The 21984-nt window shown below is 49.4% G+C and overlaps 9 protein-coding genes across 9 annotated transcripts; 5 read left to right on the top strand and 4 right to left on the bottom strand.

The window, feature by feature from the left end:
* Positions 1-789: 789 nt before the first annotated feature.
* Positions 790-2476, top strand: N7458_005833 (Sulfite oxidase; the record flags this gene model as incomplete). Its single annotated transcript, XM_056909215.1, is given in 2 exon segments — positions 790-1115; positions 1126-2476. 2 exon segments carry the CDS (start codon positions 790-792, stop codon positions 2474-2476), a joined length of 1677 nt encoding a protein of 558 aa, XP_056767833.1.
* A 726-nt stretch (positions 2477-3202) lies between these two features.
* Positions 3203-4626, top strand: N7458_005832 (uncharacterized protein; the record flags this gene model as incomplete). The annotated part of the gene is made up of 5 exons (XM_056909214.1): positions 3203-3369; positions 3431-3453; positions 3511-3577; positions 3628-4273; positions 4405-4626. Coding segments are annotated over 5 exons (1125 nt in total), but the record flags the coding sequence as incomplete, so codon positions are not given.
* A 1892-nt stretch (positions 4627-6518) lies between these two features.
* N7458_005831 (fungal specific transcription factor domain-containing protein) lies at positions 6519-8656 on the top strand (the record flags this gene model as incomplete). Its single annotated transcript, XM_056909213.1, has 4 exons — positions 6519-7525; positions 7584-7661; positions 7714-7960; positions 8042-8656. The coding sequence occupies 4 exons, from the start codon at positions 6519-6521 to the stop codon at positions 8654-8656; spliced, it is 1947 nt and encodes a 648-aa protein (XP_056767831.1).
* A 227-nt stretch (positions 8657-8883) lies between these two features.
* On the bottom strand, positions 8884-9900 carry N7458_005830 (uncharacterized protein; the record flags this gene model as incomplete). The annotated part of the gene is made up of 1 exon (XM_056909212.1): positions 8884-9900. One exon carries the CDS (start codon positions 9898-9900, stop codon positions 8884-8886), a length of 1017 nt encoding a protein of 338 aa, XP_056767830.1.
* Positions 9901-9966: 66 nt separating this feature from the next.
* N7458_005829 (uncharacterized protein) lies at positions 9967-10683 on the bottom strand (the record flags this gene model as incomplete). Its single annotated transcript, XM_056909211.1, has 1 exon — positions 9967-10683. The coding sequence occupies one exon, from the start codon at positions 10681-10683 to the stop codon at positions 9967-9969; it is 717 nt and encodes a 238-aa protein (XP_056767829.1).
* A 1120-nt stretch (positions 10684-11803) lies between these two features.
* N7458_005828 (uncharacterized protein) lies at positions 11804-13589 on the top strand (the record flags this gene model as incomplete). The annotated part of the gene is made up of 7 exons (XM_056909210.1): positions 11804-12058; positions 12114-12162; positions 12219-12383; positions 12456-12853; positions 12937-13004; positions 13062-13234; positions 13291-13589. The coding sequence occupies 7 exons, from the start codon at positions 11804-11806 to the stop codon at positions 13587-13589; spliced, it is 1407 nt and encodes a 468-aa protein (XP_056767828.1).
* A 677-nt stretch (positions 13590-14266) lies between these two features.
* N7458_005827 (uncharacterized protein) lies at positions 14267-16752 on the bottom strand (the record flags this gene model as incomplete). Its single annotated transcript, XM_056909209.1, has 2 exons — positions 14267-14670; positions 14736-16752. The coding sequence occupies 2 exons, from the start codon at positions 16750-16752 to the stop codon at positions 14267-14269; spliced, it is 2421 nt and encodes an 806-aa protein (XP_056767827.1).
* Positions 16753-17765: 1013 nt separating this feature from the next.
* N7458_005826 (uncharacterized protein) lies at positions 17766-19394 on the bottom strand (the record flags this gene model as incomplete). The annotated part of the gene is made up of 1 exon (XM_056909208.1): positions 17766-19394. The coding sequence occupies one exon, from the start codon at positions 19392-19394 to the stop codon at positions 17766-17768; it is 1629 nt and encodes a 542-aa protein (XP_056767826.1).
* Positions 19395-20417: 1023 nt separating this feature from the next.
* Positions 20418-21851, top strand: N7458_005825 (uncharacterized protein; the record flags this gene model as incomplete). The annotated part of the gene is made up of 1 exon (XM_056909207.1): positions 20418-21851. The coding sequence occupies one exon, from the start codon at positions 20418-20420 to the stop codon at positions 21849-21851; it is 1434 nt and encodes a 477-aa protein (XP_056767825.1).
* Positions 21852-21984: the final 133 nt, after the last annotated feature.

Here is a 21984-nt window from a genome sequence, read left to right as displayed (position 1 = left end):
CTTCAATAATTGTGGTCCTTTGCAGCGTACAGGCACAAAGCAAACTAACAATCTTAAACAGGAAGCGTGGTCGTTAGGGCAGAGGGGGGTCAACCCGGAATCCCCACCAAGTGGCTAGCCCTAAATCGCCGGAATGAAGCATACTATCACGAGTTGACCGATGTTTTCTCCGAAATGTCTTTCCAAATGCATGAATTCGCAAGGACATCATTTAGTTGGGTACAGCGGGTGCGAACTCGTTCTGGTGATGTGGAGTGCTACAATATGGCCGCCGATAATTTCTCCGGTCAGAGCCTCTGACGGAGCAGTAGGATTGGTGGATACTCGGAGAAAGGAGATACTGTATATCCGCCAAGATTAGTCATTATTTTGCCCACATAAATTGCCAGCTAGGGGCAATAGCAATTCAGACTGATTGATATTATTGGTGCGCAGCATGATCCACTAAGCAGGAATTCCGACTGCCTCCGCCCATAATCCCAGGGGGGGGAACAGTAAGGAAACAGTACCCACTAGCGTCGGCTAGCGTAGCTTAGTGCCGGATAACCTCTCCACGTCAACAGCGGGCCAACCTCATTGCCCGTTCACGTGAGTATCTGGGGTACTCCCCGAGCTGGAATGATGTCGGGGGTGCGAGCTCCAATCTACGGGGGAAAGCATCTATGGAGACGAATAGGCCTCGGGAATGTGGCCGGTGGCTGGACATCTTCTTGGACACTTCAAGGAGATGCTACAGATGCTACAGCTGAGAGCTGACGATATTGCAATTTCCCACGGACGGTCATGATCATGTCGCTGAAATACACGATCTCCGGCCGACTGCTGGCATGTCTAGACAGCAGCTGCTGGATCGCCCATGCCCAGCATGCGAGACATGCTCGTCGACTACCATTGCCAACGCACCTTCAAATCAGATCCTATTCGCATCATGCACACAATAATCCCAAGACCAGTATATCGTGGGCCGCTCTCGCGAGCAGAAGTGCCATCGCTGTTGGGGTCGCTGCCGGGTCGCTGCAATTGTTGACTGACGACTCCTACGACAACAGTCACGGGAAGGTCAAGGCAACCAAGATCAGAACCTTCCGCCTCGCTGAAGTCAAACAGCACGACAGGTCATCCAAGAACCCCTGGGTTATTAGGGGGAACTTCGGTCTACGACATTACCGATTGGATCGAGGCTCATCCCGGAGGCGAAGTCATTTTAGCCGCCTCGGGAGGTAGCCTGGAGCCGTACTGGGACATCTTTACGATTCATAAACGGCCAGACGTCTACGAAATCTTGGAGCAGTATAAGATTGGCGAGATAGACGATGCTGATTTGAAGGATGGTCGGGTACCCCACGACGCCATCGTGGACCCTTTCCAACATGACCCGGGACGTGATGCGCGACTCGTGACCCTAACGCCTCGTCCAAGAAACGCAGAGACGCCCGAGTTAGGGCTCAGAGAGTTCATTACCAGGAACGAGCTATTCTATGTCCGAAACCATTTCTGGGTTCCCGCCGTAGATGGAGAGCAACACAAGGTCACCATCGAACTGACTGATGGGAGCGAGAGGAAATACACTGTCAAGGAACTCAAGGAGAGGTTTCAAACACATAAGGTAACGGCTACACTGCAGTGTGCCGGGAATCGCCGCAAGTCCATGACGGAGGGTGCGGGGCCGACAAACGGCCTGCAGTGGAGGGCCGGTGCTATTTCCACTGCTGAGTGGGAGGGAGTCAGGCTTGTTGATGTTCTCGCCGATGCTGGTCTCAATATCGAGGAGCTGCCAACCGATGCTCAACATGTCCACTTCTCAGCCATGGAGGCGTACGGAGCGTCCATCCCTATCCGGAAGGCCCTCGACCCTTGGGGGGATGTGCTCTTAGCATTTGACATGAACGGCGCCGAGCTGCCGCGAGACCACGGTTATCCCGTGCGAGTCATCGTCCCGGGCACGGTAGCAGCACGTAGTGTCAAGTGGCTTTCCCACATCTCAATATCTCCGGACGAGTCGCCCACCCAGTGGCAGCAGCGTGACTATAAGAGCTTCTGCCCCAGTGACATCAAGAATCCGAACTGGCAAAGCGCTCGCTCCATACAAGAGATGCCTGTCACTTCAGCAATTACACACGTCGAACCAACCAGAGGCGAGAGGGGCGAGGTGGAGTCCATCTGCGCAGAAGGCTATGCGTACTCGGGCGGGGGACGCGAGATTATCCGTGTCGATGTCAGTATGGATGGGGGCAGGACATGGCACGAGGCTGAGCTGTTAGATGCTGAGGCTAAAGTGAGTGGGAGTAAGGCATGGTGCTGGAGGCATTGGAGGTATAAGGGGCAGGTGCCCGATGATGGCAAGACTGTTTCTGAGGCCGTGCTGGTAGTCAAGGCCACGGATGAGGCATACAATACCCAGCCACAGACTTACGAGAGCATCTTCAATGCCCGGGGCAATCTGGCGACGGCATGGGATCGTGCAAAGGTATCGTGAACGGCATAACCCTGATAGGAACGAGGGTAGATGGGTCGTATACAAAACCATGGAGCGGCCTCAAGTTTTGTCGGATCCATTGGTCTCTACAGAAACATCAAAGCCTTAGTTCGCCATCTTCATTTTCTCCTCTGTAGTTTTAGATTCGCCTGCGTAGCTTTCTTTGCGAGACGTCCTCACTGCGATTTGTATGAGATTGTTAAGACTGTCTTACGTGGGGGCTAAAATTTAGGGATTTCAAACAGGACCCGATTATAATATCTTAACGAACATCTCCTATGATTTCACACCGACTTCCTCTATCCTCGGGTATAAGGGACATCTCTCCAAAATAGCTGAAAAAAGGCAATTATCCCGCTGTTTGTCGGAGCCAACGAGGGCCTCTGCCATCTCCATGGCTCCTTTTAATTGACAGCGGATCTTCGATAAGTTGATACAATTTCGCAGTTGGTCTGGACACCGCCAGCTCCGCACGTTGAGAAAATTGTATAGCTACAACAATCTTCCTAAAAAGTACTAATAACATGCTTCCGATCATGGAAATCTATGACGATTACCCCGCGACTCCGAGAATTTCACCGGGTACCGCATTGGGCTAACCGCTTTAGGCCGGTCAGACCTTACCTTTTTTAACCAATCGTTTGGGGTCTCGATTGAAGGTCTGGAGGTCGCCCTTTTTCCTTTTTCCTTTTCCTTTCCCTCTTCAATTCCACTGTCGTTCCAGAGCTTCGCCTAGCAAAGTACTCAACTATCTCTTTATTATCATTATTTACCAGTAGCGAGTCTCAAACAGATATGGCGTGGTCTGAACCTAGGAACACGGGTATGCAATACCGCAGGCTGGGAAATTCGGGGCTCCATGTCTCGGTTCTAGGCCTCGGAGGATGGCTCACGTATGTTGAAGCTGGATTGATGCTCCCTGTAATCTTCAAAGTGCTGATGAGAATGTCTTAGATTTGGAGGGCACGTTGACAATGGTTCGTTTGAATCTTCATTCCCATGATGCGCCAAACCTCCAAAACTCACTAGAATAGAAAAAACCATTGCGTGTATGAAGCAGGCCTACGACTGCGGTATTAACTTTTTCGACACCGCTGAGAGGTGAGTTTAATCGTGAGTCTTATGTCAAGGGTCAACTGACAGTGGTACAGCTACGCAGATGGCCAGTCCGAGATCGTCATGGGCCAGGCAATTAAGGAGCTCAAGTGGAAACGTAACGACATTGTCGTGAGCACAAAACTCAACTGGGGCGGTGCCAATGGCGAGGTGCTCGTCAATAACCATGGGCTCTCACGCAAGCACATCGTCGAGGGTCTCTGCTCATCCCTGAAGCGTCTAAACCTCGAATACGTCGATATCGTCTACGCCCACCGGCCCGACCGGCTTACTCCCATGGAGGAGACGGTACGGGCCTTCAACCACGTCATTGAGCGTGGCTGGGCCTTTTACTGGGGAACATCTGAGTGGTCGGCAGACGAAATTGCCGAGGCCTGTGGCATCGCCCGTGAGCTGCGCCTGATCCCCCCAGTGGTTGAGCAGCCACAATACAATCTGCTGGCGCGAGAGCGGGTTGAGGGAGAATATCAGCGCCTTTACAGCCGGTTTGGCCTCGGCCTGACCGTCTTTAGCCCCATCAAGATGGGTTTGCTTAGCGGCAAGTACAACGACTCGCCTGATCAACCTCCCCCAGGATCACGCTTTGCCGAAAGCAACGACAAATTTAGCAATATGGTGAGAAATTCGATGTACGGTAATGATGAATGGAGACAGACGATTGCCAAAGTGATCAAGCTCAAGGTATGTGTTGATGCGAGCGTTTGACCGTTCGTGGTAGCAGAGCTGTCTCTGTAACATACTCTCACCGCCGACGAGATTTCATTCCTTGATCTAGAATGATTCAGGAGACTAACGTATTATTTCCATCTCAGCCTATTGCCGATCAACTCGGGATCACGCAGTCGCAGTTAGCACTAGCTTGGTGTATCAAAAATGAGCACGTTTCTTCGGTGATCACAGGTGCATCGAACCCGCAACAAATCGTTGAGAACGTGAAAGCACTGCAGGTACTCGAAAAGTTAACACCGGAGGTCATGGCAGAAATTGATGCTATTGTGGGCAAGGTTGCGCTTGCTCCAGCTAGACAGGACTGATGGATTCACAATCCCCGAAATTGCCCTGAGTATGAGTATGAGTGTGAGCAAGACTAGACATTATCGAGGAACTATAACTATCTCTTCAAGCATCTCCCACAACGGTGTAGAAATAGAGCATAAGAAATCAGAAGATCCAAGAAAGATCCAAGAAAGATCCAAGAAAGGATGACGACAAACTTTGACATGTATCAGTATCTCGGCGTCACGCCAAGACATGAACACTTATTCTTTTTGTCGCAGGGTCTTTTCTATACCTATGGATCCACTATTCCCCTTGGCACTTACTTCTATAGATAGATTCTGAGGTCACTTCTTAGTCAGATTTACTTTCGAACGCCCCTACGTTTTTCTTGGATATAAATACTCCGATATGTCAGTATATGCCGCTCCGCAAAGGGACCCGAACCACTGTATAGAGAATATCTAGCGCTAAAGCCGCCCAGCTAATTCAGAATGTCTGCGATGAACAAGACTTGATGAAACGTAATTTGCAGCAAGGTTATTTAAGGCATGTAAGATCCAATTAGTACTGTTGTAAACATCAGCTTCTAATCTGTGAGTCCCTCTCATTGAAATATTATCCTCAAACCAGGGAATTCCTGTTGAATGATCCCGGTGGATCATCTCAGACATATGGTCCACTGATCCTAGAAACGCGAGTTCTCAAAGGTGGAGAACATGACAGCTCATGAATCCCTGATACTTTGAGTGTTTTGGTGCAGTATCTGGATTTTATTTTGGGGTGACTAGTCACCAATGCACTATTCTTCTTAATCCCATTTTCTGAGGGTGGGTAAGCGAGTTTAATGTATTGTTCAGAATGGATACAGACCTAATAAGTGAAGCTAGTGGGTTGCTCTATAGCCTTGTTCGATAGTGCATCGGGCCCCACACTGCCGCCCTGCAGAAAATATATTTTAGGAGAGACTAGGCCGAAGGTTGGTCTAGGCCTCGAATCCGCCACGAAAAGCAGATCACGCCCAGTAATTGATTCCCTACTGTACACTTCTACGCACCATTGAATGTTTCCTTATATGGTAGTTATCTAGATTTATGACTCAGGAAGTTGTATGATCATCCAGGTTGGTTTTGGTTGCAAAGTGCTCCACAAACACAAAACTAATAGCCTGAAAATCCTCACAAAATGATCAAGCTGCAGGTCCATACTACTACAAGTACAATAGTCATCGAGTAAATTCCAAAGAAACAACAATAGTCTGTTCTTTAGGGCACATCAACCCTGTACCTAAAGTGGCCGGGCCTGGTTTCCACCTCCAGGTGCTAAGGAAGCCCATATAGTTAATTAATAATTAATTTATCCGTCTAAAGTAACTACCTAACCTATCTCAGGTATTAGATAGACACCTTGGGCGTGAATAATAATACCTCTCGCCACCTTCTGCTGATGATCACCATATCTGTCAAATTGTCCCTTTCCACTTCGCATCATTGAGCTAATGTATACAAACAACCTTATCACGTGCTCTTCATAAGACTTGCCGCTTACAGGCCCTGAGAAAAGGGCTTACTAAGCGTGTGCTAGCCAGGGTAGCCATCCATGTCGCAGCCGGATCAATTCAAGAACCGGTCGACTGCTTAGCGGGGAATATGGAAAGGGAATAGCCGACCGTAGGAGGCGACAAAAATTCTCGGGTTGGTGAAGTGAAATTATCTTGCCAACGCCTGCAATCCTCAAAGTTACACTTTACTGATTACCAAGGATTGAGTCATGCAGCGCTTGCCCCCGAATCGACGGCGATACAAAGTGCCACCGGCACAGAGGAAAAGGGTCTCGAAAGCGTAAGGGGTCGACTATCCTAAGGCAGCGCGATGTGTGATGCATCTCACTAACACTGGGAGGTAGATGCAATTCATGCAACGTGCGTCGCATGAAGTGCACGGGCGAGAGCCCATGCAAGGCATGCCAGTCCACCGGGCGCACTTGTGTCTACCCGTCGGCCTCAGAAGAGAAGATAACGATCTCTCGGGCAACATATCATGACCTACAAGCAAATGAGAACTTTTTGCGAGCATGTCTCAGTGCACTTGTGCCGTCCACTCAAGAACGCACGGAGTTAATGAGGCGAGTACGCAATACTCAGGCCACCACCACATCTCAAGCCTGCAATTCGGGGACGAAAGTGGACTTCGACCCGCAAGCGCCATACCTGGAAGAATTGGCGGACGGAGGCCGCTTTCTAGCAGATCCGGATGGCCAGAGAAGGTTCATTGGGAATGCCTCGGGCGCAGCGTTTTTGGATCAGCTTCGAGAATTCTCAAGCACTGTCCTACCACTTGTCTGTGGAAAGAATGGCACTCTTCGCCACTCGCAGATTCAAGACTCCTTTTCAAATCTACTGGGCAGGTATCAAACTCACGACTCGCGACCTTTGCACCTACCTATAGTGGACCCATATTATTTGCCACCGATCGAGGAGACCCAGAGATGTCTGTCCTTATTGTCCAGTACGATGCTGGGTGCGGATGAAGTAAGTATATTCTACTGGGGTCCCTTAATCGATGTCATGGCACAGGTTTATTCCAAACATGCCGCCAAAGAATCCGCTGAGTATCGGATTCAATTGGGTACGCTTAATGCTGCTCTTGCCCTTGCCGCACAGCAATCTCCCTCTAGGGCTCTGGACTCAGAGACCGGGGACACTTATTTTGCTCATGCTCGATTCCTACTTGGGCCGCCACTGGAGTCGGCGACTCGGATGCACATTCCTTGTCTTGCCATGATGGGCTATTATCTCTTAGGTGCCAATAGGCGCGATGCAGCCTACTCTTATATCCGGCTGGCCGGCCATATTGCCGTCACGTATGGCTATCATCAAAACTGGATAACGAGTGAAACGGAAAAACGAGAATTTTGGACAATCTACGCACTAGATAGGTCTGTATCCAGAGATGATTAGCTGATAGCTCTCCGTTGCTGACTACCCACTGCTCAGATTTTTGAGCTGCCTGCTGGGTCGACCGTCGATGATATCTGATGACGATATAAGTGTTGACCTTCCGCGAGAGGTCCAGTGCGTGAAAAATTTTGCAATATGACGTTGATCTTCACTAACGCGGAGACAGGGGTCTTCCAGCAGCTTCAGGGCTGACACTGCACGTAAACCTCGGTCGGATCCTCGGACGTGCAGTTGAGAAAATCTACGGATTCGGTGGCCGGGGCTCGAGACACCCTGGCTTATCCCATATGCACCACTTCCTGGATGAACTGGATCACTGGCGCTCGCAAGTGCATCCCTCTCTTGGTATTGATCGTTGCTTGGGAGCGGAAGCGCCTCGGGATCTTCTGACTTTGCATATGGCATCTAACCAGGTATGTACCTCATGGGAATTGAGTCAACCCTTGGCATTGGGCTTGGGAGAATAACTTACACTGCCTAAATTGATCCAACAGGCCAGAATACTTGTCACGCGACAACTCATGTTTTCAGCCGTTCGACAGAACGTGGCCCGAACTTTCCTGCCAAAATCTGCCAGGTTCGAGCCACCAGACCAATATCTCCTCAAGATCTGCACGGAAGCAGCATCTGAAAATGTGAAATTGACGGACCGACTGTTCGAGATTGTAAGCTCGGGTTTGTCGGCCTTTGGGATGATCGATTATCACAATGCGTTCAATGCTGCGATAATACTTGAGCTTGGCTGTCTATGTCGACCGAGCGGTACGTCAATGAATGCCAGTCCGCAGATCGGCCATGTCCTTGACGCCCTTCAGCATGCCGCCTTCAATGGCAATGATTTCGCTCGAGATTGCTCTACTGTGCTAGCAGATTTTCGTCAGTTGTGCGAAAGATTGATGCAAGAGATGTCGCGGAGGATATCAACAAACACCAATCTCCCGCCGCTGGCACCGAGTGCTGAAATTTCCTGTGACATGTCCACTGGTTCCTTTGAGATAACAACTTCTCCGATGATGGGATTTACGCTGGATGAATGTCTAAGTCCAGGACTCGACTTTGACAGAGTTCTGGAAGAATTCAATCACTGGCTGGAGGATGGGCCCTTTTGAGATCAGTGGTAAGGGTGGTTTTGCCAAGAACAGAACCAAAGCCTCTATGCCCAGTCTTTACGTTTTAAACCAACCCTTTCTTGACCTTCCAATGTAGGGCAGATTTACCAGTGGCACGCATTGAAAGGACTACAAAATATCTGCCGATTTCGCGAATAGATTGAATTTTACAGAGCTAGGAATGTACGCGATGTCCCCGTGCGATCTGCTAAATCTTGTCATCTTTCTCAATGACGCAATACCTGGCCAGCCCGATCCTGAAGAAGCGCCGACCCGATCATACACCCCGGCCAACTAAACCATGCCTTGCTCGTGCATTGTCCGGTATGTCCATCTACGGCTTCAGGAAACAGCCCATCGGAGAAGCTTGCTCCTTTAATCCTCGACCATGCCTTGGACCGCGCATCGAGATCCCCTTGCATCTCTGCAAACACAAGCTCTTGGTAATAACCCAACGGCCAAGGGCCACGAGTATGGACACTACCAAGCCCACCAAATGGTCCGTTCCCATAAAAACCGCCAACATTCCCAGGAGAGAGAGCAAATTGAAAAGTCTGCGCCCAGGCATCTTCCAGTTTGAAGGTCTTGCAGAATCCCCACTCTTTGGCAAACAATGTCGGGATATCATTTGCATCATGGTAGAAGACATGTTTCCCGGATCCGTCAGTGAGGTATGCGAACATTTCTGTCTGGGTCTTTGGATTAACAGCCACAAAATGCTTGATGGTGTCCTCGAGTGTCTCATGGGCGAGATATTCGAGTTTCGATGCTTGAAGGCTGCATGTGTCGCCAGTGTCTCTCAATAGGCTTGCAAGACGGCTGAAAACGTACCACACAAGAACGTGGCTAGAGAAATGGAAGGGAAATACCACGGGGTCATCGCCCGGTGTTTCATCCGTGGGATATAATCCGAACTTTGAGTGTCTCTTTTCGGAAAGGAGAGCAACAATGTCTGGTATCGTCGGGTCAAGAAGTATGTCTTTAACGAAGTCTCTCAAGTCCGGTATATACTCTAAAGCATCACAAAGTTCAATCAAAGGATAGCATTGTTGATCCAGCTGGAAGATCGGACCGTCTTTGGGAAGCCCTGTCGCCAAATATGACCGGTGCCAAAGGCGCTGTGGGCGCTTAGCATCGTGGAATACCCAATTCAAATGTCCTTTAACCACCTTGCGGATTGTATCTTGATATAATTTGGCGGTGGAAGGATCAGCGATGCGTCCCACATGGCGGAAGACCTCCATCAGAAAGTGTACCTGCCAGCTGTTCCAGGTCAGCCGCAATCAACAAAACCCAGGGTATGAAGCTTACTAGTTATCCCTGTTCCAACCGAGAGGTAGGGCGACATGGTCCGTTATGACACAGGTGCTGGACTCTGATATTGGGATTGTGCAATTACCCAGCACATATTGCAGGTTTCCATGAATGATGTTAAAAGCCACCGGATCTTGGAGGTTCCACGTGGGATCCAGGGGCTGCTCACAACCGAGATGTGTTCCGGACGATAAGTTGGAGTAAAGACGCAATGACAGTGTGATTGTGACTGGAACACCCGGCGTAAGCCTGACACAAGCTGTTCCCAGACACTGAACAGGTTCGTCACGGAACGTCTGCCAGTCATCGTGAAATGTCATCCCTTCGAAGTCTGCCGAGTCAGCCATGAGGATGCCCTCGGCGTTTGCCTGGAGATTGGGGTTATGCATCGTGAAGCTGCTACCATCCTTTGCCACTCGGAACAAATTCAAAGATTCCGGAAGGGGAATAGGTCCGCCTTCAGTCAACTGGCCGTACGAAGCACGGTTCAGACTCATTCCGAAACTTAATTGAACTGGAACAGATCGTGTTGAAGAATCCGATGTCGATAAGACTGTTGTTTGTTTGACGCTACCATTGGCTTCAATTGAGACGGTCCTCTGGACCCGGACACCATCCTGTGTAAGATAGCTCAAAAGTAGTCTATCCGGGTGCTTCGTGGCTACTGTTGGCTCGGCAGGCTGTCCTTGAATCTGCACGCCGAATCCCGGCATGCTTCGTTCGATATAGTTCAAGGGGCGAGTGCGATACGACCGCACATACGCCGGATCATAAAAGCGACTGCCGTCAAACTGTTCGAAAGGCGAAAGTAGCACCACTCCGTGTTTTGGATGATAGACTCCCAATTGCAAGAACTAAGAGCTTGTTAGACTTTGACCAAGTACATGCCGTTGGGGAGATTCACAGTTCCAAATTGATCGAACGACATCGCAGTGCCATTACATCCCCAGTCAATCGTTTTGAGCCACCTCCCCGACTTGCTAGAACGAACAGGTTCGACTGAGCCCATCTTTGGGTATATTTGAATGTCTGTGTGGCCCGAACCTGGCTTAGAGATGACGCCTTTGGGCCGATGCTTCATCCAGTACTTGCGAACACCGAAAACAACAATTACAGGGAGAATTGGTTCAAAGATATAAATTTTCTTAGGTGCTCGAAAACAGGCCTATGTTCCACCAACGTAGAACCCCACGCCAAGCGCATCTTACGGACACCCACACGTTATTGACATTGCCCCCGGGTACTCTACCCTGTACCCACACCTGTCGGATGACAACCTTAAACGGTTAGTTCGTGCCCCTGTTTCGAGCTTTTCATAGCCGGGTACAGAACCCGGTGGCAAACTTCATCTCGTCGGGTACAGTACCCCGGAGGATGAACTGGGGAAACACTATCCGAGCCCTGTAACTGTCTGATTTTCATGATCTAACAATACGATGCGAAATGCGGGGTCTCCACATCGGAACTGAAATATTGTGCTTCCAGAACAGCTAGATTCCAGGGAAGAGAAGGTATATGATGAGGCCCTCCTGCTGATGTCTCCAGTCCCTCTCACTCCTTCTCTTCTTCAAGTAAAAGCGCTTGATTACGACAGAGGGAAAATGGATCACTACAACGAAACAAAATCAACCGCCGCTACCCTTGAGAATGTCACTTCAAAGGCAGGAAGGGAAGTACCTATGACCAGGGTGAACCTTCCTGACGGATACTATCCCCAGACTGATGAAGAGAAACGACTGAGTCGTGCCCTTAACCGAAAGCTGGATTTTATTCTGCTTCCATCGCTTTCCCTGTTGTACATGTTCAACGGCCTAGATCGAGGCAATATTGGCAATGCCAAAACTCAAGGTCAGCACGTCAAACGTCTTTATTCCGAGCGAACCCCTCTTCCCCGTTCATTTCATTTTCCATCACGCGACAGATACTTATGGAATCCTGGTCCCAGATTTCGCAAAGGACATTGGTGTAACAAGTAATGATGTCAATGATGCTGTTTCTCTGTTCTTTATCACGTTTGTGATTTTCCAACCCATTTCTGCGGCCGCTGGAAGGATGATAGGCCCTAAGTACTGGATGCCTTTCCTTATGGTTGGTTCTGACCTTCTCTCCCTATATCACTGTGGCTAACAAAGATTCATCCCAGGCGGTCTGGGGAGTCTTGACATTGTCCAACGCTCTTATCCATGGTCGAGGTCAGTGAAAAGGTTATGACAGGCGTGAGACATCAGACTGCTCACCACTTTTACAGGCCAGCTTATTGCTATCCGACTCCTAATTGGTGTATTCGAGGCAGGGTTCTACCCAACCGTACTCTTCTACCTGTCTACCTTCTATCCTCGGTTCGATTTAGCCACACGGATTGGTATATTCTATGGCCAATACGCAATTGCCGGTGCCTTTTCGGGTGCAATCTGTATGTCTTTCACTCTACTCGCTGAAGCTGAGTTTACCGTGGTCTAGGGTTCAAAAGACTGACACGCACAAGCATATGGTATCTTCAAACTTCAGGGTGCTCTGCATAATTGGCAATATTTGTTCCTCATCGAGGGTTCAATGACCATTTTCGTCGCCCTCCTTGCCCTTCTTGTACTCCCCAGGCAACCCGGATCCGCTTGGTTTCTCAGTCGCGAGGAGAAGGAATTCGCAGCTCAGAGGATGCGCATTGACAATGAGAGATATGTCCTAAGCGAGCACGGGGTGGCCAATACCGAGGTATTCTCGCAGCGATTGACTATGCGGGATGTCGTTGAGACGGCGAAGGACTGGAAACTTTGGACCATTCTGATTTGCAACATCTGCGCGAGTGTTCCAAGTCAAGCCTTTAGTATCTTTCTCCCCGTTGTCGTCGAGGGAATGGGGTTCAGCTCAAACCAGGCCAATTTGGTAAGCAATCGTCTCCCTCTGATCCCTTTAGGACTTTTTGGGGGGTTTAGAACCCTATGCTGATCATACTGACTGTGGACCAGATGTCTGTACCCCCATTTGTGTGTGGTGCCCTGGGTTTGTATCTTGCAACTTTTAGTTCCGATCATTTGTGAGTGCTCAGTGCCACTGACCTTTTCCGTGTATCCGTTGCTGACTATGACCTCAGCATGGAAAGAGGCTACCATGCAATTGCAGGGCTCGTCACCAGCATGATAGGATTGATCGTCATCATTACAGTGGACCAAAATACTGGCCGCTACGTAGCTTTATGTGTCCTTCTCGCTGGCAGCTACATTACTCCATCTTTAACCATGGCCTGGCTCAGCGGCAATACTCCAGGTTAGTCCCACATCTTTTGGTGATTCCTCCAGACCATATTCTAACAACATATTCAGCACCCGGGAAACGAGCCCTGGTAATTGGGGTCAACGGAGTTGGTAACCTCGCAGGCGTAATTGGCGCGCAGCTCTTCCGTTCGAACTACGGGCCGACATATCTCGTTCCTCTCCATGCAACGTTGGGATTCGTTGGGTTTGCCCTAGTTGGGTATGCGGCCTATCGCTTCACACTGCGTGCTGTCAATAACCATCGGGCCCGTAAGATCTCGATGTGGTCAGAGCTCGACTTTGAAAATGAGCGCCTTGATGATACACGGTTAGGTGATAAGAAGTACACTTTCGTTTATAGCCTTTAAGTGTGTCGGGTGTACAACTCATGAAATTGAAACCTGGAGTACATAGTTGAGAACAACCAATTAAATCCTCTGAATTGCTTCAAGCGATATTTTTTCAGGATGAACCCGCCGATCCTTCCATGTTCTTGGTCCTAGTTTCATGTCGAATGAAAAATATGCGCATAGTACTGTGAATATATGGCGGGCAGGGAGGCTTGTGGCCAGAGTTTAGAGCAACTGCCGTAACATTAGTTTCCACCCCAAGCTTTCAATGTATTTTCTGGCTCTAATTTCATGCAAATGGGATTCTTGCAAAATATGGTCTACAGGACACTAAATCTCCCATATCCTTCTGGGAAGACGCACCTAGTATGTGGATGTAACAATGCGGCTTATGTTGATAAAACAGCCGTTATGGGGATGATGGAGCTGACGAGAGAAAAATAAGTCGCTATATTCCATGTCTAGAGTCAGGGTTATTCCAATGCAATATACAAAGGCATTACATAGATGAACCATTCAGCAGTACTTGAATGCTGGACACGAGGTCAGTATTTCTGCTTTTCCGCGCCAAGTCGACGATTTGGGGTCTGATTCAAAGGTGAAAGATCTCACTCAGACCTCTATCAATATTGTTAATCTAAACGAGCTCAGAATCATTTATCATCGAGGCAACACAATGTAGCCCGAAAGACAGCTTAATCAATGGTCCCCTCGGGCAAAATGGAAACATAATCCAGAGGCGCAAGCTCACTACCATCAGGTTGGCCGACGATTTTCAGCAAGTCGCCTTGTTCGACCTTGATTCCACGGAAGGTAACCCTGGTTGCAGAGTGACCATCCAAGTACTCCGAGAAGTCGTGTCCAAGTCTGTCTTCCAGGTCACCAACCCAAGATCCAATCAACTTTCCCCCAAGGGAAATTTCGTACTTGGCCCGTCCACCCAAATGGTCATAGTAGTTTACAGCAATATTGTATGTGCCAGATGGGAAGGTGAGTTCCTTTTGGGCGGTGCCGGGTGCCTCGTTTGTTTCGGTAATGACGGCTTTCCCCCAGAAGCTGCCTCGGCGGGTGTAACAGAGACAACCTTGTAGCCAGAAAGCTGCATATCCTCAGCTTCGATGCGCCATGGGTGGTTTCCGACGCGGTTTTTCTCATCTGGGATACCACATTTCGCGAAATAGAAGTAGTTGACACTGTCCCGCCAGACAATTGAATGGCCGGCCTGGTACTGCAATTTGAATGCAACTTGCTCAAAACGATAATCATCAATGAGGCCCTTCAATTTTGCCCATTCCAAGGGGAAAGTTTGTGCATGCGCCGCACCTTCATAGTGTGCGTCATAGAAATGTTGGATAACTGTCTTGCCGGACTTCAAACGATGAGTATACGGAACGTGATGGAACCAGAGAAGAAGATTATCAGGTGTGGTTTCAATATTCTCATATCTGGCAGCGACCTCTGCTGGGTATTGGCCGGAGTTCCCAGAGCCAGTAGCGACCGTGCGATCCATGCCGATTGAATGGGCATTTGCGCGTGTCCATTGACCCCATCCGTTACCATCCTGGGAGCCAGGGCTAGGACCGTAGTGGGTGTAGATAATGTCGCATAGGGTCTGGACGCCCAAGTTTCCACTGTAGTTCTCATAAGTAGGCCACGACTCCATTGATATCTTGGCGATGATGTCAACGATGGTCTTGTCCAGACCAAAGGTGAGACGTGTCCATTCTTGAATGACAGAGACTGGATCCGAGAGAGGGTCCCAGGCAATCCGGCCGTAGGCATACAGGTTAGACATAGAAAGATGATGCCCGATCCAGGTTGAATCACTCCCGATGTTAAGGACAGTGGTGTAGCCGCTGCGGTTCCACCCAAGACGTTCGCCAGAAACTATATCACGGATGTGGGAGGAACGACCATCTATTCTCATGTCGAAATCAAGAATTTCTCTCCAGAGAGGAGCCATGTAAACAAAATGAGACTGTTGGCCGAGATACTCCTGCGCCACCTGGAACTCGATGGCGGCTTTGGTCTTGCGAAGGTTGGCCAATAAAGGTGAGGGTGGCTCACGGACTTGGAAATCAATAGGGCCCCATTTGATCTGAACAATGACATTGTCGTCAAATTTCCCATCAAGATCTTTGAAATAATCGACCGCTGCATTAGCGCGATCGTGTTTCCATACAGACTCATCGAGGTGATGGTTGTATACGAAGGCGCGGTACATGACGACACCATCGCCGTGGGGTTTCAAGGCCCGGGCAAACATGTTGGCGCCATCGGCTAAGGTACGGTTGTACGTTAGCGGTCCTGGCTGGCCCTCTGAATTGGCCTTGATTGTGTATCCGACGAGATCGGGAACCTTCCGGTATACTTTGGCGGTGATATCGTTCCACCAGTCGTTCACAGCGGGGTCCAAAGGGTCAGAGGTAGGTAGCCCACCAAACTCCTTGGGCGAATCAAAGTATAGCGAGATGCCAATTCTTACGCCCCAGGGACGCATGGCATTTGCAATGCGATGTAGACCATCGAGATTCGACTCGCTGAAAAGCTTGGGGTTTGCATTGACGTTGTTGACTACCACAGCATTGATCCGGACCGACGAGAGGAGTCGAGCGAGCTGAGCTATGCGGGTCATGTCTTTGACAACCTCACCATCTTTGAAGAATATAGATGGGCCTGCATATCCCCGCTCGATACTTCCATCCAGGTTGTCCCACTGGTTGACCCATCGAATAGGGGCACTCGGGTTGCTTGCAGATGCAACAGGATCAAAGTTTCCTTGTGCCAGACGCATGAGGTACTCAAACGCACCATATATAGCACCGCGCTCATTTTGACCAACGATATGGACGCAGTTGTTGTCAGCGTGGGTGTTCAGCCAGAAACCATCCTCCTTTAGCTCTGGAATGTCCTTGGTGTTGCCACCCGCCGAAGAGAATGATTCAAGGGTGCCGACAACTATGGATGATGAAGATCCGCCGGTCAATTGGAAGTGAAACTCAATGTCCTGGCCCAGGATGCGTTTCAGGCCATCTTGTAACTCTTTTGCGGCCGTGTAAACAGGACTCGTCTCATCCGTGTCCAGGACAATGATGCTCGAATAGCGCTGCTGGGCGTTGCTCAATGCCGGAGAAAGTGCAGCGTACCGCAGCCACCCATCGAGGCCGGTCTCAATTGTCATCTTTTGAGCAAAGTGATGCAGATTGTAGTTTGAGAACAACAAAAATTCATGTTCTTTCTGCTCCGCGGGGTTAACACAGGAATTTATCGGATCCTGGTACTTTCCCAATTTACCCGCTACAGGCTAAGATTATGCCACGCATTTGTTGGGTCTGATTGGGCGCACTATGGATTTTCGGGTCAGCGACTGGCGTGGGGGTGTCAATCACTGGCATATTGTCGTCATCATATTTATCCATGATTCTGTCATCTCCGAAGATGTGCCGAAGGTATAATAACATGTATCAAATATTACGTCCAACATCTACATTCAGCGTGCAAAAGTATTTGGAACACGCTACGTGCCCCACTTATTTTTCTGCCGGTTAAACCACCTAATTCATTCAATATCTCAATAACTAGTATCCCATCTGTCAACATTTTAGGTATGTATAGGGGGGTAGAAGGACGGCAACGGTCATGTGATATATCCAATAGGCCAAAAATGCACCATGGGCTACATCTTTAGCTTTCTTAGATATATATCGATCAACCGTGCTATTCAGGTGTTGGTCTTCACTCATAATAGCTCCTACAAGAGGTACTAACACTATCTGTCAGAAGACACATAACCCCTTCGCTGATGACGTAGGGTGCTACGTAGCTGCCGACACCATCGTTTGTATCAAATGACCTCGTCTACACGACGAGGTGTTGATTTAGTTAGATTAACAAAGTAGCGAATACTTTAAGCGAATTTACTAGATCCGACCGCTTGCGCGAGGGCGCCTGTGGCTACTGTAGGTAGGCGGTGTAGAACAGCGGTATGTCCCAAATACTTTTGAACGGCTACGGTAAATTTCACGGAATATTTCATTGTTGAAGCATTTCGTGCTTTCCACTACTTGAATATCATAGTCTGAAGCACGCCAATACAATTTCATTTCCCTATTACATCATACTGCGACATGAACCGAACAACAACTTCATCATAGTCAGAGACCAGGTCCATGGGATAGATACTAGATCGATCCCCTACTCCTGCTTGGTAATATTCTCCGCGGCATCATCGTCAATTTGTGCATCTTTGAACTCCCAGGCCTTCAAGTTCTTCGAGAATAAGATGTCCAGCTCCTCATATGTGCGTCCTTGAGACTCCGGGAGGCGGAAGTAGGCCCAAAGAGTGATGACAATGGTGAAACCAGAGGCCAGGAATGCTGTCTTGCCTTTCCAATTGCCTTCAGTTGGATTGAGTGCATATGGGGCGACAGTGGAGCTGAACACGTTTGCAACGTTGTAGGCATTGCGCGCGAGAGAAATACTCTTGGATCGTAGGCGAGTGGAGGAGATCTCGGCCACAATGATGAAAGCAAGCGGGCCGAGTGTAAGCTCGTAGAAGACATACCAGAGCAGAAACATAGCAGATTCTCCGTAACCCAAACCCGAGGTCTGGTGAACGCAAGCCATGATACCCAGGATCAGCATGGATGAGCCCATGCCAATGTAGCCACCAAAGAGGACAGACCGACGACCGTAGTTACCTGTGATAAATACAGATAGCAGCGTACAGAGGAAGTGAAGACCACTCTGGCCAACGCTCATTTTGTACGCATCGGCAGTAGCCAGGCCGGCTTGTTCGTAGAAGTAAGTAGCATAGGAGGTAATGGCAAAGCCGCTGAGAACCTGAGAAGTCCAGACAATGCAACCAATCTCCGTACGCCAGGCATTGCTTCCACGGAAGCAATCGATAAATGAGGCCCCCTCCGTCATTGCTATTTCCAGATTGGTAGTCTGAATCATCAGTGCCACTGACTTCTTGGCGTGATCTGGGTCCTGGGAAGACGAAAGTCGCTTAATAGACTTCTCGGCCTCCGCAATACGACCTTTGCGGACCAGCCACCAGGGAGACTCGGGCGCAAAGATAAGGACCGGAACGATGATCACGGGCCAAACCCACTGCACCGCAAGAGGGATGCGCCACGCCCACTCATCCGTACGATGAACGAGACTGTCCAAGATACCGGTGGCGACAAACTGACCAATACCCCAGCAGAGAACAACGTATGTTTCAAGATAGGAACGCAGGACGACGGGCGCTACTTCGGAGGCGTATGCAGGAGCCAGAGTGGTAAACACACCCCACGCGAGACCACAGAGGAGCTCTCCAACAAAAAGGACCTGAACATTTTTGGCGAAGAAAGGGATGAATAGAACACCAGTCAAGAAGGCTAATGTGCCCAAACAGGTCTTCTTGTGGCCCCATCTCTCGGTCAAGAAGGCGTTGATATAAATGCCGACGATGTTGCCTAGCGGGCTAGCAAGACCCAGCGCAGTCTGCCATTTGGCTTGCAGTTGGTATGAGCCTGGCTTGCTGGTTTCATGGCCAAACTGCCGTTGGAAAGCAGGGAAACCAAACAGAGAACCGATCAAGGCAGTGTCGTACCCGTCGAGGATCACGACCAAAGAAACCACCATCGTCCACATACATGCTTTGGGATACAGTTTGACAGCATCGAAAAAACCGAGTCTATGCTCCTCCGCGGTCGCGTTGCGGGCATCTTCGGCTAATCCAACCCAGCCTTCAAGTTCGTGGTCCGGGGCGACCACTTCATCATGGATGACCTGATGAGCAGTGTCCTCTTTGGGCTCGTGTGCGGTGGACATTGGGGTTTTGCCGATCACAGTTTGTGTCCAGGGAGATATGATGAAGGTCAACGAAACTCTATATACACGGAGTGCATGGGGTGTCGCTTCTTATGAAAGACGCCCCTTGCTAACAAAAGCGGCAACCAACATATCCTGGATGACCTCGGAATTGCTGAGATGGATAGCCAATTTTGCCGGACTGCATAAAGCCCAAGTGCTCCTTGTGACCACTGAGGCGAGTTGCATCCCTATTGGTGCCATTTCTAAGAGCCTGGAATTCAGATGTGGGGGTACAGAGAAGAGTGATTGGTGGCTATTCTGAATGGCTGAAGCGTGGGGGGGGGGGGCCACCAATGTCTTAGCCTGTAAAGGTCTGGGCATATATTCGGCTTCTGGGGAATAATGGCCGAGGGTAAGCTGTATAATATTATCTGACCGTAGCAGCTAATGGGCGGCTTACCAGCAACTTACCTATTGCCCATCACACGTTATCGGGGAACTGCAAAGGAAAATGAATTGACGTATATAATGTTGCGTTGGTAGGGAGGAATAATCAACTGGAGGAGCTCGAGGTCTTGGCAAGTTGAGAGCAGAGTTGCTTTCCCCGCGTCCCCCGTATTCCCCAGACTAACCAAGATATGGGGAAAGCGAAATATCACGCGATAATCGCACGGGAAATCGGGGTTGAATGCCATTTTTTCTGACAATAGCCGGCTATTTAGTTCAGGCAAAATGAACTTGACCCAGTGGGCGCTTACATGGAAGTGAGGGGTGGGTTTGTCGAAGCGAACGGCAACTAGACTAAGAAAGAATCCCGGCTAGCGCCTGAGACGGAAGAGTCAATTTGGCGTTTACCCAGGCTTATTTTCCAGATTATGCTAAATTGCTTGATGCTTGATGGAATCTGTATTGACCCGAAGCTATTTTCCAAAGCTCCTGGGGAAGGCTTGCTAATTTTTAAACCAAACGCATGTCCACGGCCAAATACTTGGACAGTATTAAGTTTCTTGAATTTCAATCGCTTTACTTCCTCCAGACAAAATGAAGTTCTCCGTGATTGACAAGCTTTTTCTTCTCAACGCGCTAGTCGCGAGAGTCACAGCAACGCCCACATCATCATCATCGCTGATCTCCGTGTCTGTCAACCCCAAGGCTCAATTCCAAGAAGTTGACGGATTCGGAGCCTCTCAAGCCTTCCAGCGTGCTGAAGATATCTTTGGCAAATATGGCTTACCAGCTGTGAATCAGTCCCTTGTTCTGGATCTTCTCTACAACAAGGAAGTTGGCGCGGGCTTCACCATTCTGCGAAATGGAATTGGCTCTAGCAATACTTCCGACAGCAACTTCATGAACTCTATCGAGCCAACAAACCCCGGGGGCCCCAATGCAAAGCCCGACTATGTTTGGGATCGCTACAATAGCGGCCAGTTCCCTCTCGCCCAGCAAGCATACGCTCGTGGTCTTCAAACTCTCTACGCTGATGCCTGGTCGGCCCCGGGTTATATGAAAACAAACGATGACGAGAACAATGGTGGCTACCTCTGTGGTGTGACCAATGAATCTTGTGCGAGTGGAGACTGGATGCAGGCTTATGCCAATTACCTCGTCCAGTACGCGCGCTTTTACAAAGAGTCTGGGGTAGATGTCACGCATTTAGGCTTTTTGAACGAGCCCCAGTTTGCAGCCACCTATGCCGGCATGCTTTCAAACGGCACACAGGCTGCTGATTTCATTCGATTGCTGGCCAAGACCATCAAGAAGTCTGGTCTTGATCTGAAGATAAATTGTTGTGATGGGATCGGTTGGGATGACCAAGAAGCGATGATGGCCGGTCTAGAAGCGGGTCCTGATCCAGCTATCAACTACCTTGACGTCGTGACTGGCCATGGGTACGATTCAGCGCCCACTTACCCTCTCAGTACCAACAAGAAGACCTGGCTGACCGAATGGGCCGATCTGACTGGCGACTTTACTCCTTACACTTTCTACAATAATGGGGGTCCTGGAGAGGGACTCACGTGGGCCAATCACATTCAGGTTGCACTGAGAGATGCTGGAGTCAGTGGGTTCCTCTACTGGATTGGGGCCGAAAACTCAACCACAAACAGTGGGCTGATCAACCTCATCAATAATGAGGTAATTCCCTCCAAGAGATTTTGGGCGTTTGCTCAGTTCAGCAAGTTCGTGCGTCCTGGTGCTCGTCGCATTGCGGCAGTCAGTTCTCACGCAAATGTCACTGTCAGCTCCTTCGAAAACAAGGATGGACGTATTGCTACTCAGCTGCTGAATCAGGGTAATTCCAACGTTGAAGTCAAGGTGCAGATAACTGGTCTCAAATCGGGTGCATCAATTAAGCCTTACCTCACAAACAATGACAACGACTTGGAGCCTCTAGCTTCTATCGCGGTGGCTAAGGGTGGCTCATTCCAGGCTGAGATTCCCGCATGGTCGATGGTTACTTACTTGGCTGTGTGATCCATTCATGTATGTTTAGTTGCATGAGATATACCTTCGGTTGTGTGGTTGTATGTAGCTCTCTACGCTCATAGTAAATATGTCTATATATCACTACTTTCCCACTAGATGACCAACGGCATTAAAGTTTCAA

The sequence above is a fragment of the Penicillium daleae genome (genome assembly GCF_028827525.1).
Source record: "Penicillium daleae strain IBT 16125 chromosome Unknown utg000005l_segment0_segment0, whole genome shotgun sequence".
In the NCBI taxonomy this organism is placed as follows: domain Eukaryota; kingdom Fungi; phylum Ascomycota; class Eurotiomycetes; order Eurotiales; family Aspergillaceae; genus Penicillium; species Penicillium daleae.
The sequence above is the reverse complement of the archived record's forward strand: the minus strand, read 5'-3'. Positions and strand labels throughout refer to the sequence as shown.